General features: G+C 46.5%; 1 protein-coding gene and 1 long non-coding RNA gene across 5 annotated transcripts in view; one reads left to right on the plus strand and one right to left on the minus strand.

The window, feature by feature from the left end:
• PPP2R5C (protein phosphatase 2 regulatory subunit B'gamma) overlaps window positions 1-18,329 on the plus strand; it is a 191,974-nt gene that overhangs the window by 148,678 nt on the left and 24,967 nt on the right. For 3 of the 4 annotated variants that reach the window (XM_073349665.1, XM_073349666.1, XM_073349668.1), the window contains one exon: window positions 8,406-8,576. The exons of the other annotated variant lie outside the window; for it this stretch is intronic. In XM_073349665.1, coding sequence (XP_073205766.1) covers window positions 8,406-8,576 — 171 coding nt within the window. The remainder of the gene's footprint in view (window positions 1-8,405; window positions 8,577-18,329) is intronic. 4 annotated transcript variants of the gene reach the window in all.
• LOC140913375 (uncharacterized) lies at window positions 190-18,327 on the minus strand. Its single transcript, XR_012159566.1, has 2 exons — window positions 13,659-18,327; window positions 190-2,053 (listed from the first exon to the last, which is right to left on the minus strand). It is a non-coding gene; the product is annotated as an uncharacterized lncRNA (long non-coding RNA).

The following is an 18,329-nucleotide window of genomic DNA, read 5'->3' on the forward strand; positions in this document are numbered from 1 at the left end:
CACAAATGTAGAAACTTACTTATTTACAAAAAAAAAGGTGGAAATTTCCGAAGAGTTTATCTAACATTTAACGTTGAGGAATGCTATTCCAGTCATTTATAATTACACATTAGTTGAAAACAAACATCTAATAATATGAAAACCCCTTAGCTAATATTAAGAAAATAATTTCTGACACCAAACTTAATACATTATTCATTGACACACTGCCACAGACTGAAAAAATCTGAACTGTGCCTCTTTATTGATGATTGGAGACAGAAACATTGGAAAAAATCTTCATCCATAATAAAAGCATTCACCTCGTTATTTAGTGATCAAAACCACTAGAATGCCTTACTCTTCATCAAAAAGGCTTGAGCAAACTGCCTTACATCATGCCATTCATAAGTGAAGCAACATGCAGAAAGCCATTATTCCTGTTCTTTGAGACTCTTAAGTTTTAGAAGGTGCCTGTAACTGTTACAAGAGCTGATATAATTGATATGATAACAATTCTATAAGTATTACACATAAAAACTGAATTGTTATAGTCTTCCCCCAAAAACCCAGTATTTTCAAAATTGTATGGTTTTTTATCTTACATGTTTTGTGCCCTGTCTAAACCTTTGATAAGTATGATGAAAGGAAGATAAGAGATGGTGGTGATAATAATAAAGTTGTATCAGTTTTAGCAATGAAAAGTCACATATATATTCATAGTAGTCATCTGTGAACTTCTTATGTCTTTTATCCAAAAATAATATTTTACAATTTAGAGGCCTCATCTTGCAAACCTGGAATTGCATGAGGAAAGGTTTTCAGGATCAAGTCCTACATATGAAAGCAACAAAAAAGCAAAAATTGGAGCCAGAGTTATGTTAGTATTGCACAGACAGCAATTTCCAGCTTATGGGTGTGTTAATGATTGTTTGGCATCAGAATTACTTTCTTTATCCTTAGATGATGACTTTCACACTATTCTTTTAAATGTCTGTAACTGTTCATGTTTGGAGTAGCACTTTTTAACCTTCACAGCTGAGTAACAAGTGTTAGTCTGGAAATAGTAATTTCTATGACGTAGCAACATGCCTGATCACTGATTGTTTGGGACAAGAATCCTTTTGGTTCTTCTTCAAGTGATGGTCTCTATGTGTAGTCCACTCAATGTGTACATATGGTTTATGTGCCTGAGACCAGATTTTTCACTAGTGGTGTCTGTCGGTCCGTGCCTGCACCTTTTTCCTCCTTGTGCTCCGAGGTTGTTAGGGGATGTGTGGAATGACTGCTCGTCCAGTACCTTTCTACCACCCATAGTCTGAATCCTAACCCTTCAGTGTCCACAGCTTTATTGAGCATTCTTTGTCTAATGTAAATAGTTTTACCTGTTCTTAGGTAAGTTTAATAGTTTAGAGTTAGTTTTAGGGTCCAGGGGCCTGAGGTGCCCCCTAACCGCTGTATGGGATGCCTAGTATGCCCAAGACCTCAGAATTCAAGATCCGCGTGGTCTGCTCCCGGGTCTTCCTGGTAAGCAACGACCATGACGCTTGCTTGTTTTGCCCCAGGAAAGCTCATACCCCCTCCAGGTGTAATATCTGTCCCTCCTCTCACCAAGACTATCAATCCGCAAGAGTGCAGTTTTAGGAGATTGCTGATGGATTGTTCGATGAGTTCGTAGTCTGACCCCAGCCTGTCAGGACCCTCTCATCCTCGTCCTCTCCCTCCCCCTCATGTGGAAAAATTACTTGCCAACTGCTCTGCTGCCTTGTGGCTACGTGCAGTGTTTTTTCTCTTTAGTCCTGCTGACCTGGTCTGCTAATGGTCCCCTTCTTCCTTGAGCGATGGTCCCTGTTGTTTTCCACTGCGGGGTTACATGTGTGCACCATGTGCCTGGAGTCAGAGAATTTGGAAGTAGTGTCTGTTGGTCCGCACATGTGTCCTTGCTTGCCTTGTGCCTTCGACCACGGCAATAAAGGGCAGGGTGAACCAACCACCTCTTCAGGTCTCTTTTTCACAGCTGCATGGTCCAGGTCAAAACCTTTAGTGTCCTCAGCTTTGATGTCGTTCTGAAAAACTATATAAATTAAATAGTTAATAGTTTTTAATAACTTTTATAGATTTAGTAGTTTTTAGTATCTTTCACAGATTAGGCTACAGGGGAACCTACCACCATCCCGTACTCCACTTGAGTATCAGACTATGCCTAGAACTCCAGGCTTCAGACTCTGTGCCTCCTGCCCACGATCCTTCTCAGTCAGCGACGACCATCAGCACTGCCTCTACTGCCTGGGAGAAACTCACCTCATGGCTTGGTGCAGTATTTGTCAGTCGTCTCCCAGCCATACCCTAGAAGGACAGGCACTTGGTCTCTGCAAATATCTCATGGAGATTATGGCTGCAATCCGGTCAAAATCTGTTCTGTACGTTGGCCTGAATCAGCAAGGAATGTGCCTCCTGCTGCTAAGTCTGACTTCAGTGCCAGAGAATCCACCACACCACGGGGCCTAGTCAGGAAGCACTCCCATAAGCATGGGACTAAGTCTTCCTCTAAGTCCACTTCAAAGAAATCAGACATGCCTGCAAGCAAATCCACCCATTCAGCCCATGAGGACTTAGTATGTCCTTGGTCCCATAGGCACAAGAAAAAGCTCCGAAACATTGAGCTCTGCCAGCTCTGGACTGTGCTCCATTGGTACCACCATCCCCCAGCTCCTCACAAGACCTGGGACCCTCCTGCACCAGCAAAGTCTGATTACCTTTGGATGCAATCAGCATTGCTGGCACCAGTAGCCTGGACAGAAAGAGTCCTGACACCTGGGAGATATGGATCCATGGTCACACAGGACATTTTTGCCCGCCTGGATCCAGAATCCCCTCCTTCATTGGGAACCTCTGTTTTCAGGGAGTTGCCTACAGGGCGGAGCCTGTTACCCCATCCCCTCCTCTCCGTACACAATGTACACCTCTCCAATGGCACCGGCAGTACCACCACTGGAACCCAAGTCAGCCTTTTTCTCAGGAGATTCGGAATCATTAGAGGAATTGCTCCTCCCATACCATCCTTACCCATTTCCCAGGAGATCTACACAGCCGTGGGACCAACCACTGCCTCACCCAACTTGGAGTCACTGGTATCCCATGCCATTGGGACCCCCACAACTACCTGTCAACCCCTCCTACTGACCATATTGGGGATCATGGGATGAGTAACAACCTTCAGAATCTATCTGATCCACCAGGGAGTTGCTACCTGCCTTCCCTCCAAGGAAGGATCACATTTACCCCCAGATCCAGTTGAAAAGCAGGAGTACTACGCTCCGGTTCCAGCGGTTCCCTGGAACTGGCCGGACTACAATCATCATTTTCAGCTGATGTGGTGACTTTGGCATCTCCCCCTTCCCCCCCAGTGACTTCAGGCAGTTCCAAGACCACCTCCGCAGAGTTGCCAGGAAACTTCAGATTCCAATAGAGGAGATCCAGGATTCCAGCACAAGCTCTTAGACATCCTCCACACCTCTAGACCTGTAAGAATAGCCCTCCCTGTAAATGAGGCCATATTGGAGCTCACTAGAACAATGTGGCACACCCTGACCACGTGCACTCCTACCCCGAAAAGGACGGAGAGAGAGGTCAGAATTCTTATTCTCTCATCCAGCTCCCAATTCAGTGGTGGTTCAGGCCACTTCGGAAAGGTCCAGGCAACAACACCCCAGATCTACTCCTGCAGGGGAGGAGGATAAACATGTAAAACTATTGGGGAGGAAGGTTTTCTTGTCCTCCAATTTTTGGTTCACGATAGCCAACTGTCAAGCACTATTGGCTAAATATGATTTCCTGAACTATGCTAAGTTTGAGGAATTTGCCAACAGCCTCCCACAGCAGCATCATTCTCATTTCCAAGCTCTAATGGAGGAAGGAAAAAATTAATAGCCAGAATCACCCTCCAATCTGCACTCAAGGCAGCTGATACTTCCTCAGAGCCATGGCTACCACCATTGTTATGCAAAGGGAGTCCTGGCTCTGTGCCTCAGCGCTCTGCTGGGAGGTCCAGAATACCATTGGGGACCTCCCCTTCAATGAATCTCACCTTTTCAATCAGTACATGGATGAGTCCCTATACACCCTAAAGGACTCTAGGGCTACCCTTTGATCACTGGGTGCATACACACCTTCTCTTAAGAGGAAGTTACATCGCCAATCAACCCCATCAAGGTATAGAGCTCAACGCTTCTACCATCAGAGACGCTACAAACCACTGCATAAAAGGCAGAAGACTGAAAAATCCTGCTTCCATGTTCCTTCCACATTGGCCTCAACATCCCAATCCCACCCCCCAAACCCAGTAATATTTTGATGCGAGCTTGAGAACCGTGGTTCACTGAGCCCAACACCACCTGACTCCAGTACTCCGGGGATCGCCTAGCACTCTTTTTCAGCACCTGGGGTGTGATAATGATGGACACGTGGGTGCTGGCTATACAACTGAGTTTGCAACACTACTTCTTCCGAAACTGCCCTTCCCCAATCCTCTTTGGGGACCACTCTCATGACAGTATTTTCACTCAGGAGGTGCTCCTTGCTGCTATAAGGAGTTCAATAGAGCATTTTCCTCCACAGTATTAGGTTACAGGTTTTACTTGACCTGTTTCCTCATATCCAAGAAGAAGGCTGGGTGGAGACCAATCCTTAACCTCCGCCACTTCAACCACTTCATTCACAAATTCAAATTTCAGCCATGTAGGCAGCAATAATTCCATTTTTAGAAAAAATGGCATGTGGTCATGGCTTCTGCCCACAGACAATTTCTCAGATTTATGGTGGGCTCTGATCATTTGCAGTACTATCCTTCAGAATAGCTACCACCTCCATAGTCTTTACCAAGGTATTTTCAGTGGTAGCAGCTCACGTCAGATGTCATGGCCTCCTCACTTTCCCATACCTTGACGACTGGCTCCTCACCACCAAATCTCGCCAGAAACCCTATACGTTGACATGTATGATGCTCCACCTCTTTTCCTCACTGGGGAGTCAGTGTAAACATTAAAAAATCTGGTTTTACTCCCATGAAATCTTTGGACTTCATTGGAGCAACCTTGAAGTCTGTCACCACAGGGGCGAACTTGCTCACAGTTTCTAGACCATGGAAGATATCATAGATCACATTGTGAGCAACCTTTGGGTAACAGTCAAAACATGTCTGTCCCTACTTGGCCACCTGACTTTGTACACAAATGTCACTCCATTTGCAAGACTCCGCCTTTGAGTATGACTACATTCAGTTCACTGCCTAGGCTGTCATTGCATGAATCTCACACTGACAGTTCCTGCCAAGATGCAGTCCTTCCTTGTGATGGACAAATCCTCATCTCACATGCATGGGTGCTCTCTTTCTCCCCTCTTCACTGGCCAAGACAATCATTATGGATGTTTCCCTGCTATGTTGGGGAGCCTATATGGGCAACCACACAGCACAAGGAGCCTGGACATTTTGAGAGTACAGAATGCACATCAGTGTCCTGGAATTATGGGCAGTAAGGAAGGTATGCAAATCCTTTCTTCCATTTGTTCGCTTTCACCACATCCTGAGGTCAGACAACATTATGATGGTTTTTTATACCAGCAAGCAAGGGAGCGAGATCTGCCTCCCTGTGTGCAGAAGCAGGCAATCTCTGGAACTGGTGCATCAGCAATCAAATCACCCTGTCTGCAGCCTACCTTCCAGGGACACAGAATGCACTCTCAGATTCCCTCAGCAAATGTTTTGCAATTGACTACAAGTGGGAACTTCACAACATGGTGGTGCATGACATTTTCACGTGTTGGGGAACCCCAACAAGAGATCTATTCACTTCCCAGGCCAACAAGAAGTGCATCACTTGTTGCTCCAGAGGAGCCATAGGCTGCAACTTCCAGGGTGATGCTCTCCTTTCCTGGTCAGACCAGTTCAACTATGCTTCCCTATGCTGCTGCTTCTGCCACGAGTGCTACGCAAGTTCCAGCAGAACAGGGTGACAGTCATCTTGATCACCCCTTTTTGGCCCTGACAGTTTTAGTTCCCCAAGCTCCTAACCCAGTGCAATGGGAGGATTAAACACCCCAATCCACAACCACTCCACCTCAGGGCATGGTATTTGGATGGCCATCATACCTAGAACGTACATGCTCTTCAGCCATGTCATCTTCTCCAATAGCAGAAAGGATTCGACTAGGAAATGTTACCTAGCTAAATGGAAATGCTTCTGGTCCTGGACACAATGAAGAGGCATTCTACCAGAAGTTATGGATATTCCACTCATTCTAGACTAGATCCTATCTTTTGAAGACATCCGGTCTCTCCCTCAACTCCTTGCAAGTCCGCCTAGTGGCGATCAGTGCATTCCTTCCACCTACTAAAGGCTACTCTATTTTCACACACTCGCTAGCCAGTTGACTCTGGAAAGACCAGATAAGAACTTTCCCACTCCTCAAAAGATTGTGCTCCAATGGGACATGAATCTTGTTCTTTTGGTACTGACCAGGCTCCCCATTAGCTACTTGCCCCATGTTTCTCTTCTCCATGAAGGTCACCTTCCTTGGAGCCATCACATTGGCGAGGAGGGTTAGTGAACTCAGAGCAATGATGGCAGACCCTCCATACACTGTTCCACGAAGATAGTTTCTTTACACCTATACCCCAAATTTATCCCTAAAGTGGTTTTGGAATTTCACCTTAACCAATCTATTCACTTATCTTTATTTTTCCCCATATTGCACACATCTGCAGAAAAATGTAGACTCCACTCTCTCGATGTTCGAGATTGGCCTTTTACCTACAGAGATCAAAACCAGTCACGAAGTCCCTGAGACTTTGTCAGTCACTCTAGCAGAGAGAATCAGTGGGCATGCCATCTCCACCCAGAGAACTTCCAAATGGATATCTGGTTACATTCTACTCTGTCAGCTCTTAAACCTCCCTCCCCCCACAGAGATACGAGCTCACTCCACTAGAGCTCAAGCAACAAATGTAGTGTCTCTTCAGGAGTTAACCCTCCTGGAGCCATGTGGAGCTCTAGCCACATGTTTGCAAGTCCTAGTACAGGACTCAGCTGCTGATGCCTCCTTTGGATTGACGGTTCTCTGTTCAACCCTGCTGTCCACATCCTCGAGCCCTCCTCCTACTTATTTACTGCTTGTCAGTTACCCACAGTGGGATACAATAGGGACCATTACTCAAAGAAGAAGAGGAGGTTACTTACTTGTAACTGGAGGTTCTTCAAGATGTGTGGTCCCTATCTGTATTCCACTACCTGCTCTTCTTGCCCTCTGCTTTGAATCTTGTATGATTTGAACTGGAGAAGTAACTGAAGAGGTGGTCGGTCTGCCTCGCCCTTTATTTCCTTGGTTGGAGGCATGAGGCAAGCCAGGGCGCATGCATGGGCCAGACACTACTTTTAAACTCTCCAACTCTGGGCGCATGGTGCATGTGCGTAACCCACTGTGGTATATAGATGGGGACCACCCATCTCAAAGAACCTCCATTTACATGTAAGTAACTTCCTCTTTTGCCATTTGACTCAGTTCTCAGGCTGGGTCACCTTCAGTCTCACCCATTTCAGGGTAAGCCAGAGTTTTCACCAAGTAGTCCCAGGACCTCACACCAAGTTGGCAGCCCTGGTCCAGGCCAGGCCTGATGGTCCTTCTGTCACTTTGTGTTTGGGGTCTTCCCTCTAGTCTTTCTGGTAAGGCTGTAGGGGAACTCAGTCCCTCCCTTTGCCCTGGGTTCCACTCCATTTCGAGATGTCCCTCTTCTGGATATCTGTAGAGTGGCAATGTAGGGCTCGGTGCATACCCTGGTACAAGCTTCTACAGCAGATGCATCCTTCATAGCAGAGCTGTTCCAATCTGTAGTACAGTAGGGTTCCTCACACCTTTCTTGTGAGTCACCTCAAGTGGAATACATAGAAGGACCATCACTCAAAGAAGAAAATGTTTGTACAGTAACTGGAGTTCTTCAAGGTGTGTGGTCCCTGCCTTCCCTCCCCTCTGTTCTGGATTGTTATCCTAAGCTTATTTGCAGTAGCGAAGAAATTAGAGAGGCAGTCCAGACCGCCCCTTAAATCCTCAGTTTGGAGCATGAGGAGGACAAGGGTGTAGCCGTGGACAAATAGACACTGCTAGCGAAAAAACTTCTGGTCTCAGGTGCATGGTACACATGTGCATCTTGAGTGGAATATACATAGGGATCAAACATCTCAAAGAACTCCAGTTACTGTACAAGGTAAGTAACCAGACTTCTTATACCTCATTAGTACAGTAACAAACGTACTTGTTTACGATGACAATTCCTGTTAGAAATCCACTTTAGTCCAAAAGTGGAAGTCAAATATTTAAAATGTTGCTATGAAAATTGTGTATTAATTTTTTTCCTGCAAACGTTCTTTTTACAGGTGGTGATGGCACTGCTCAAATACTGGCCAAAGACTCACAGTCCAAAAGAAGTCATGTTTTTAAATGAACTAGAGGAAATTTTAGATGTCATTGAACCATCTGAATTTGTAAAGGTTATGGAGCCTCTGTTCAGACAGCTAGCCAAATGTGTGTCCAGTCCGCACTTCCAGGTCTGTACTTCAAAGAACTCATAAAACCAGATCTTCAGTTTAGGATTTTTACATTGTTAGTGAATTGATCGTTTTAGATATATATGTACTAAACTTTTTTAAAATAACTGATTTTAGTACGTTGAAAATGCTGAAAAAATAGCACATAAGTGCCTAACTTCAGTGAGCCCGTGATAGGGAGCACAGAGGGCCAGGTGACTTAGTGATTGTTGCACCCAACTTCCTGCCCCTTGCCTCTCTGTCAGGGCAGTAGAGGTACCTGTTAATGACCATAAGCTGAGGATCTTCAGCTTTCCACCCACATCATGGTTTTGGCTCTTGTGGGTATTGTGGCAGGGAAGTTCAGCCTCTCACTGAGACAGCACCATCAAGCCTGAGCTCCTGAGGCTGTGTCCACCTCTGCGATGCTGTCCTGGCAGCAGGGTCAGTGGCCAGCGCAATGGCCTTACTGGAATGCCTGGGGCATGCCTGTTATGTCGATGCCCCCTTCTCACCAATCGTCGGTTGCCGCATCAGACAAGCATCAGGCAGCACCGATGGCACCGGGCTTGGTGCACAAAGTGCAAGCAGATGCTGGGGCGGAAGGGCAGGTGCCCACCCCGAGACCCCCTTCCACCATGGGGGATGATGCCCCGGACCCTCCCTCAGTGGTCCTATCCTCCTCATTCTCTCCAGATGAGGCTATGGTGGGGCCCTCTCGCATTAGAGAGGGAGGTTACCAGTGGACTTCCTCAAGGATTGGTTTTGGGACCAATCTTATTTAAACTTTTTATTACTGGCCTCGGCACAAAAAGTGGGAGTGTGCTAATAAAGTTTGCGGATGATACAAAGCTGGGAGGTATTGCCAATTTAGAGAAGGACAGGGATATCCAACAGGAGGATCTGGATGACCTTGTAAACTGAAGTAATAGTAATAGGATGAAATTTAATAGTGAGAAGCGTAAGGTCATGCATTTAGGGATTAATAACAAGAATTTTAGTTATAAGCTGGGGACACATCAATTAGAAGTAAAGGAGGAGGAGAAGGACCTTGGAGTATTGGTTGATCATAGGATGACTATGAGCCGCCAATGTGATGTGGCCGTGAAAAAAGCTAATGTAGTCTTGGGATGCATCAGGAGAGGTATTTCCAGTAGGGATAAGGAGGTTTTAGTACCGTTATACAAGGCACTGGTGAGACCTCACCTGGAATACTGTGTGCAGTTCTGGTCTCCCATGTTTCAGAAGGATGAATTCAAACTGGAACAGGTACAGAGAAGGGCTACTAGGATGATCCGAGGAATGGAAAACTTGTCTTATGAAAGGAGACTCAAGGAGCTTGGCTTGTTTAGCCTAACTAAAAGAAGGTTGAGGGGAGATATCGTTGCTCTCTATAAATATATCAGAGAGATAAATACCGGAGACGGAGAGGAATTATTTAAGCTCAGTACCAATGTGGACACAAGAACAAATGGATATAAACTGGCCACCAGGAAGTTTAGACTTGAAATTAGACAAAGGTTTCTAACCATCAGAGGAGTGAAGTTTTGGAATAGCCTTCCAAGGGAAGCAGTGGGGGCAAAAGATCTATCTGGCTTTAAGATTAAACTCGATAAGTTTATGGAGGAGATGGTATGATGGGATAACATGGTTTTGGTAATTAAACATTCATGGTAAATAGGCCTAATGGCCTGTGATGGGATGGGATCTGAGTTACCCAGGAAAGAATTTTCTGTGGTATCTGGCTGATGAATCTTGCTCATATGCTCAGGGTTTAGCTGATGGCCATATTTCGGGTCGGGAAGGAATTTTCCTCCAGGGCAGATTGGAAGAGGCCCTGGAGGTTTTTCGCCTTCCTCTGTAGCATGGGACATGGGTCACTTGCTAGAGGAATCTCTGCTCCTTGAAGTCTTTATAAACCACGATTTGAGGACTTCAATAGCTCAGACATAGGTGAGAGGTTTTTCGCAGGAGTGGGGGGGTGAAATTCTGTGGCCTGCGTTGTGCAGGAGTTCAGACTAGATGATCATAATGGTCCCTTCTGACCTTAGTAGCTATGAATCTATGAATTAGCCCACTGGACAATTTTAAGGAGCACCAAGCCCTGCTCCAAAGGGTGGCCACTGAGTTAGGCCTAGAGGTGGAAGAGATGGTGGAGCAATCAGACACTTTGTTTAATGTGCTCTCTGCATCTACCCCCGCCTGTGCACGAAGGGATTCTAAAGATCGCCAAAGCCCTCTGGCAAATCCCGTCCTCAATTACACCCACCTCCAAGAGGGCTGAAAAGAAGTATTTCGTCCCAGCCAAGGAGTTCAAATACTTGTAAGCTCACCCGCCCCCCAGGGTTGTCGATAGTTTCTGTGGCCAACAAAAAAGACAAGCAAGGGCAATCTAGTTCCACCCCCAAAAGTAAGGAGGCCAAGAGACTGGAACTTTTCGGAAGGAAAATGTATTTCACAGCCAGTCTCCAGTTCAGAGTTGCAAACCACTAAGCTCTTCCAAGAGAGATAACTTCAACTTATGGGACTCCCTCCATAAATTCAAGGACTCCATGCCCCAGGATGCAGCCCTAAAATTTGGGGCCCTTGTTGAGGAGGGTACTACAGCAGCTTGGTGTTCCCTCCAAATGGCATAGGATGTGGCCAATTCGGCAGCCAGAGTGGTCGCCTCAGCGCTGGCCATGAGGCATTGTTTCTGGCTTCTGTCTGCAGGCCTGTCCCAGGAGATACAGTCCTTGATCCATGATTTCCCATTTGATGGGACTGGACTCTTTGCAGAACAGATGGATGTGAGGCTGCAAAGATTGAAGTTTCCACACTATGCATCCGATGAAGTGAGCTGTAGCTCACGAAAGCTTATGCTCAAATAAATTGGTTAGTCTCTAAGGTGCCACAAGTACTCCTTTTCTTTTTGCGAATACAGACTAACACGACTGTTACTCTGAAACCACAGATTGAAGGACACTCAGGATCACTGGGGTTACATATGCCTCAGTCTATGTCAAAACAGTTCCAGATGCCCCCTCTACTAAGGCCTTGACAGTCTCGACAAGGGTCTGCAAGGAGAAGGGATAAGGACACAAGTTTTAGTAGTCACCGCCCTTCCTCCTCCCGTTCACCTGCACAACCTGGCCCGGTGAAACATGGGGGCCAGAAGCATGCATTTTGAGGGTGCGCTTCAGAGCGATGCCCCAGTCAGCTTCCTGGATCTGCCTCATCCTTTCCTCAGCCACCTTCGTCCCTACCATTAGGCCTGGTCACGGGTTACCTCAGATTGCTGGGTGCTAGAAATTGTATTGCTAGGATATACCCTTCAATTCTCGGCCACCACCACCCCAACCCCCTTCCCTCTTCAGGGATGCTTCTCATGAGAAACTCCTTGTTCAAGAGGTAGACAACCTCCTGCAGCTGGGGGCATTGGAGGAGATCCCTTGGGAAATGAGGGGGAAAAAATTCTATTCCTGTTATTTCCTAATCCTGAAGGCAAAAGGGGGCCATTCTGGACTTGTGGCAAATCGACAAATATCTCGAGAAGTTGAAGTGCCACATGGTTTCTCTGGCCTCCATCATCCCCTCCCTGGATCCGGGAGACTGATACGCTGCTCTCAACTTGAAAGACCCTTATTTTCATATTTCCATGTTCCAAGGACACAGAAAATTCCTCCGTTTTATGGTGGTCCAGTGTCACTTACAATTTACGGTGCTACATTTTGGCCTCTCCTTGGCCCCATGGGTATTTACAAAATGTATGGCCCCAATAGCTTCAGACCTTGCTTTTTTTTGAAGAGGTTAGCAACAGGCACACACAAACCTCCAAATGTGTCTCTGAAGTGCTCAGCCCAGGATCCACCAAACAGTTACAGAGCTTTTAGATCTGCTGTACTCACAGGAATAGAGTAGCAGCCGTGTTAGTCCTGTATCCGCAAAAAGATCAGGAGTACTTGTAGCATCTTAGAGACTAACAAATATATTTCAGCGTAAGCTTTTGTGGGCTACAGTCCACTTCATCAGATGCATAGAATGGAACATATAGTAAGAAGATATAGATATATATATATATATTGTGACAGGGTCGGGCCAGATGGCTACAGGGGAGTAATAGAAGGCAGATATATTAGCCCCAGGCTAAGTAGGTCCCTTTTCCCTGGGTAAGGTAACAGGGAAGGTTCCAGAACAATCAGGAAGCTTCTGCAGACAATTTAGACAGACAGGCTGATTAGAACACCTGCAGCCGATCAAGAAGCTGCTAGAATCAATTAAGGCAGGCTAATCAGGGCACCTGGGTTTAAAAAGGAGCTCACTTCAGTTTGTGGTGCGCGTGTAAGGAGCTGGGAGCAAGAGGTGCTAGGAGCTGAGAGTGAGAATGCATACTGTTGGAGGACTGAGGAGTACAAGCATTATCAGATACCAGAAGGAAGGTCCTATGGTGAGGATAAAGAAGGTGTTGGGATGAGGCCATGGGGAAGTAGCCCAGGGAGTTGTAGCTGTCGCACAGCTGTTCCAGGAGGCGCTCTAGACAGCTGCATTCCACAGGGCCCTGGGCTGGAACCCAGAGTAGAGGGTGGGCCCGGGATCCCCCAAACCTCCCAACTCCTGGTCAGACACAGGAGGTGTTGACGTGGAGTGTGGGTTCACGAAAACAGCCAAACTGAGGGCTACCGTGAAGCTCCAAGGCAAGTAAATCTGCCAATAAGCGCAAGACCCACAAAGGCAGAGGAGGAACTTTGTCATAATACAAATACACATATATACATACCTACAGAGAAGGTGGAGGTTGCCATACAAACTGTAAGAGGCTAATTAATTAAGATGAGCTATCATCAGCAGGAGAAAAAAACTTTTGCAGTGATGATCAAGATGACCCATTTAGACAGTTGACAAGAAGGTGTGAGGATACTTAACATAGTGAAATAGATTCAATATGTGTAATGACCCAGCCACTCCCAGTCTCTATTCAAACCCACGTTAATAGTATCTAGTTTGCATATTAATTCAAGCTCAGCAGTTCCTTGTTGGAGACTGGTTTTGAAGCTTTTCTGTTGCAAAATTGCCACCCTTAAATATTTTACTGAGTGGCCAGAGAGGTTGAAGTGTTCTCCTTACCATTCTATGCATCCACTGAAGTGGGCTGTAGCCCACGAAAGGTTATGCTCTAATAAATTTGTTAGTCTCACAGGAATAGTATGTCCCAGCTTGTAAATTTCACCTCATGATTACCAGCGTTCTTAACATACAGCACTTAGATATATCTGTAGTGAAAACAAAAATGAGTTTATCATCAAAGAACAGAGATTCAAGTGATAAAGAGTGAGAATATTGGAGACAAATGGTTACAGGTAAAACAAAATTATAACACCCTTTCTAGAGATTAAATTTAACTAACTAGCTCTTTGAGTGCTTGCTCATGTTTCAAGTTAGGTGTGTGCAGACCACATCTTCTCTCCCCTTCACTTCAAAGAGGGCAGAGAAGTAGTACTATGTGCCTGCCAAGGGGTACAAATACGTGTACTCTCACCCTCTTCCTCAGTCCATTGTGGTCACAGTGGCCAATGAGAGAGATAGGCAAGACCAGTCAGGTGCTATCCCCCTGCTCCCACCCCTCCCCAAGCAAAAGGACTTAGAGAAACGAGACCTGTTTGGCAGAAAAATGTATTCAACGAGTGGATTACAGCTTCGCATTTCCAACCAACAAGCCTTGCTGCGGACGAATGATTCCTATATTTGGGACTCTACGGCAAAGTTTAAAGATTCACTGCCTCAGGACTCCAGGCAAGAGTTTTCCACCCTGATAGAGGAAGGGAAAACCGTAGCCAGGGCCTCACTCCAAGCAGCTCTAGGTGCAGCTCACACAACAGCCATAACAGCTTCCACAATGGTCATGAGGTGATGCTCCTGGCCTTAGTCCTTAGCTCCAGCAACCGGCCTGCTTCTTGGCTCCACTGTCTTTACAGGACCTGTTCAAGAAACTGTGCAGGAGTTACAAGTATAGACAACTGTTCAGTCTACCTCAACTTCCTACCAGGGTCATACAGATCCCAGGAGGCCCAAAACAGAACTTCTGAAGGCACACCCAAGAGCATTATATCAATTACCGCATCGGATTCTGCCCCCCTTTTGTTTTCAGACTGACTCTCCCAGTTCAATCTGGCGAGGTCCCTCATCACCTGAGGCCACTGGATGCTGAGTATGGTGGAGGAAGATTACACCCCGCAGTTTTCTTCCACTACCACCTATCCCCATCCCTCTTTAGGGTCCCTTCTCACAAGCAACTTCTAGCATAAGAGGTCCAAGCCCTCCTGTGAGTAGGGGCTGTGGAAAAGGTGCATCAGAACTTGAGAGGGAAGGGGTTTTACTCCTAATATTTCCTAATCCTGAAGGCCAAAAGGGGTCTTCAACCCATCTTGGACCTGCATTGCCGCAACAGTTATTTCAAGAAACGAAGGTTCCGCATGGTCTCCCTGGCCTCCATTATTCCCTCCCTGGATCCAGGGGACTGGTATGCTGCCCTCAACTTGAAAGATGCCTATTTCCACATTTTCATCTTCTAAGGCCACAGAAGGTTCCCCAGATTTATCGTAAACCAAACTCATTACCAATTCACTGTCCTCCCCTTTGGTCTGTCAGCAGCCTCTCAGGTTTTTACAGAATGATGGTGGTAGTGGCCTTCCTCAGAAGGCAAGGTGTCCGAGTCTACCTGTACCTCGACAACTGGCTGATCGAGGGTCGTTCAGAGGCTCAACTGAAGAACAGTATCAGCCTGGTCCAAGCCACCTTCCGTGCACTGGGCCCATTGTTAAATGAGCAAAAGTCGACCCTCATTCCCATCCAGAGAATAGAGTTTATCAGAGCAGTATTAGACTCAACCCAGGCCAGAGCCTTCCTTGCAGAGGCTCAATTCCAGACCATATCGGCTCTGATATCCAAGGTTAAGGCCCACCCCATCATGACACCCCTGTTTTTCCTCAAACTTTCGGGACACATGGCTGTGTGCACTTACATGGTACAGCACGCAAGGCCACACCTCAGACCCCTGCATGCTTGGTTGGCCCAGTGTAATCACCAAACGGACACCACTTGGACTCAGTGCTTACAGTTCCCACCCCAGTCCTTGCCTCCCTTGACTGGTGAAGGATCCCCAGTAGATGGCTGCAGGCCTTTCCTTTGTCACAAACCCCTCCCCTGAAGCCTTCAGTATCTTTCATTTCAGATGCATCCGATCTAGGTTGGGGAGCTCGCCTCAAGCACATCAGGACTCAGGGCCTGTGGTCCCTGGAAGAACTCTCCCTACACATAAATGTCAGGGAGCTCAGAGTGGTCTGCTTAGCTTGCCAAGTGTTCGTTCCCCAGATCACTGGCAAAGCTGTGCGAGTGTTTATGGACAACATGGCAGCCATGTTTTACATCAACAGAGAGGGAGGAGCACGCTCCTTTACCCTGTGCTAGGAGGCCATTGGTCTGTGGGACTTCTGTATGAAACACTCAGTTCACCTCAAGGTTTCCCATTTTCCAGGAGTCTGGAATACCCTAGCAGATCACATCAGCAGGTGTTTCTCCTCTCATCGTGAGTGGTCCCTTCAGCCAGAGGTGATGAGATCCATCTTCCAGAGGTGGGGGTCTCCCCAGGTACACTTGTTTGCAACCAGGCAGAATAAAAAATGTCAGCAGTTTTTCTCATTACTGATCACAGTCCAGGCTCTCCGATGCCTTCCTGCTTCTATGGACAGAGATCCTATTCTATGTGTTTTCTCCAGTTCTAGTACCCAAGGTCCTTCTGAAAGTCAAGCGAGAAAAGGTAAGGGTTATCCTTATAGCTCCTGTGTGGCTGCAACAACATTGGTTCAGCATGCTGCTGGACATGTCAGTAGCACCGCCGCTGTTGCTCCCACCCCGCCTGGATCTGATCTCGCAAGACCATGGCCGTTTACTCCACCCGAACCTCAGGGCCCTTCACCTGACCGTGTGGATGCTCCATGAACCTGTTCAGAGCAAGTTCACCAGATCTTACTAGGTACCGTCCACTAGAGCTACTTACCCAGCCAAATGGAAGGACTTCTTGGTGTGGTCTTCTCAACAAGGTCTCTCACTGACTCAGTCATCCCTCCAGCTGTGCTGGAATACCTGCTCCATCTTAAGCAACAGGGTCTGGCCCTCACATCTATCAAGGTACATCTAGTGGCAATCTGTCTTCCACCCTTCGGTGGATGGTAGGTCGGTGGTCTTGCATGATATGTCCATTCACTTCCTTAAAGGGGTAGAGAGACTTTACCCTCAAATTTGTGAACCAGTTCTACTGTGGGTTTTAACCTGGTCCTATCCAGACTCACTGGCCCTTCCTTTGAGCTGCTAGCATCATGCCCTCTGTTGTATTTCTCTGGAAGGTCGCCTTCCTGGTGGCAATTACCTCAGCCAGGAGGGTCTCAGAAATTAGGGTCCTTACCTCAGAAACACTTTATGCAATGTTCTTTAAGGACAAGGTTCAACTGCACCCCCACCCAGCTCCTTCCAAAGGTGGTCTTGCAGCTTCATAATAACCATACTATTTTCCTGCCAGTTTTCTTCCCAAAACCACACAGGAATGCAGGGAGCGGCATTAGAAGTGCCCTGGCCTTGTACATTGGGAGGAGCAAGCCGTTCAGTAAATTCACACAGCTCTTCTTGGCAGTAGCAGACAGGATGAATGGCCTACCGGTTTCAGCCTGGAGAATCTCATCCTGGATCACCTCCTGTATTCATACATGCTACGAGCAGGCAGGTGTACCACCTCCTGCCATCTTGACCACCTATTTGACCAGAGCTCAAGCTTCATCAGTGGCATTTCTGGCCCAGGTCCCAATCTGAGGCATCTGCAGGGCTGCCACATGGTCGTCATGGCATACCTTCTCTTCCCACTACGCCATCCCCACAGCAGGCTAGAGAGAATGCCAAGTTCAGAAGAGCAGTGCTACAATCTGCATGTCCATGTACTCTGAGCCCAGCTCCTTGGGTACCACTTATGAGTCACCTAACATGGAATAGACATGAGCAAGCACTTGAAGAAGAAAAGAACAGTAACTAACCTTTCCGTATCTGTTGTTTTTCAAGATGTGTTGCTCATGTCTATTCCATGACCCACCCTCCTGCCACTCTTTCAGAGTTCTCTGGCAAGAAGGATCGTGGTGCACCAGAGTCTCCCACTCCCTGCCTGTAGAAGTTTGTCTCCAGATGCACAGCTTTTGAGTGACCTGTCTTAACTCTCAGAGAACGTAATTTTTAGAATATATACGTAACTCTTCATGTGTGTTCTGTGTACACAGTTCACAATGATTGATTACTAGTACGACACAAGCTTTCATTAGACACCTGACATGATATTCTTTAGTGAACCCATGGGATCCTTGTATCCCTATGTACCTCTGTGCCTTCTGCGAGTTGGCTTCAAGAGATCCTTGGATCACAGCAGTTCTTAAGTTTCTTAGCTGTGCTGCAGTGCAACTGTAGAAGTACCAAATTGGCACCCACTTTCTTGATTAAGAACCTTTTTTTAAATGTAAGGAGTGTGTCACTGCCTACATGACACCAACAGGTCACAGGGGTTCTATTTAAATTGTGAATGTGCTGCATCATAGATAAAATGGAGGGCACAGGACACATGTTTCTTAAGAATGATTTGTAGCCATATGTTTGTAAAATACACAGTTCTGACCCAGATTAAAAAGTAAATCATAACTTTGAATTTCTTGATGGTAATTTTAAAATATTTTGATACTTAATATTTGGTATCCTCAATTCTCTCCA

The sequence above is a fragment of the Lepidochelys kempii genome, chromosome 6, assembly GCF_965140265.1.
Source record: "Lepidochelys kempii isolate rLepKem1 chromosome 6, rLepKem1.hap2, whole genome shotgun sequence".
Lineage (NCBI taxonomy): Eukaryota > Metazoa > Chordata > Testudines > Cheloniidae > Lepidochelys > Lepidochelys kempii.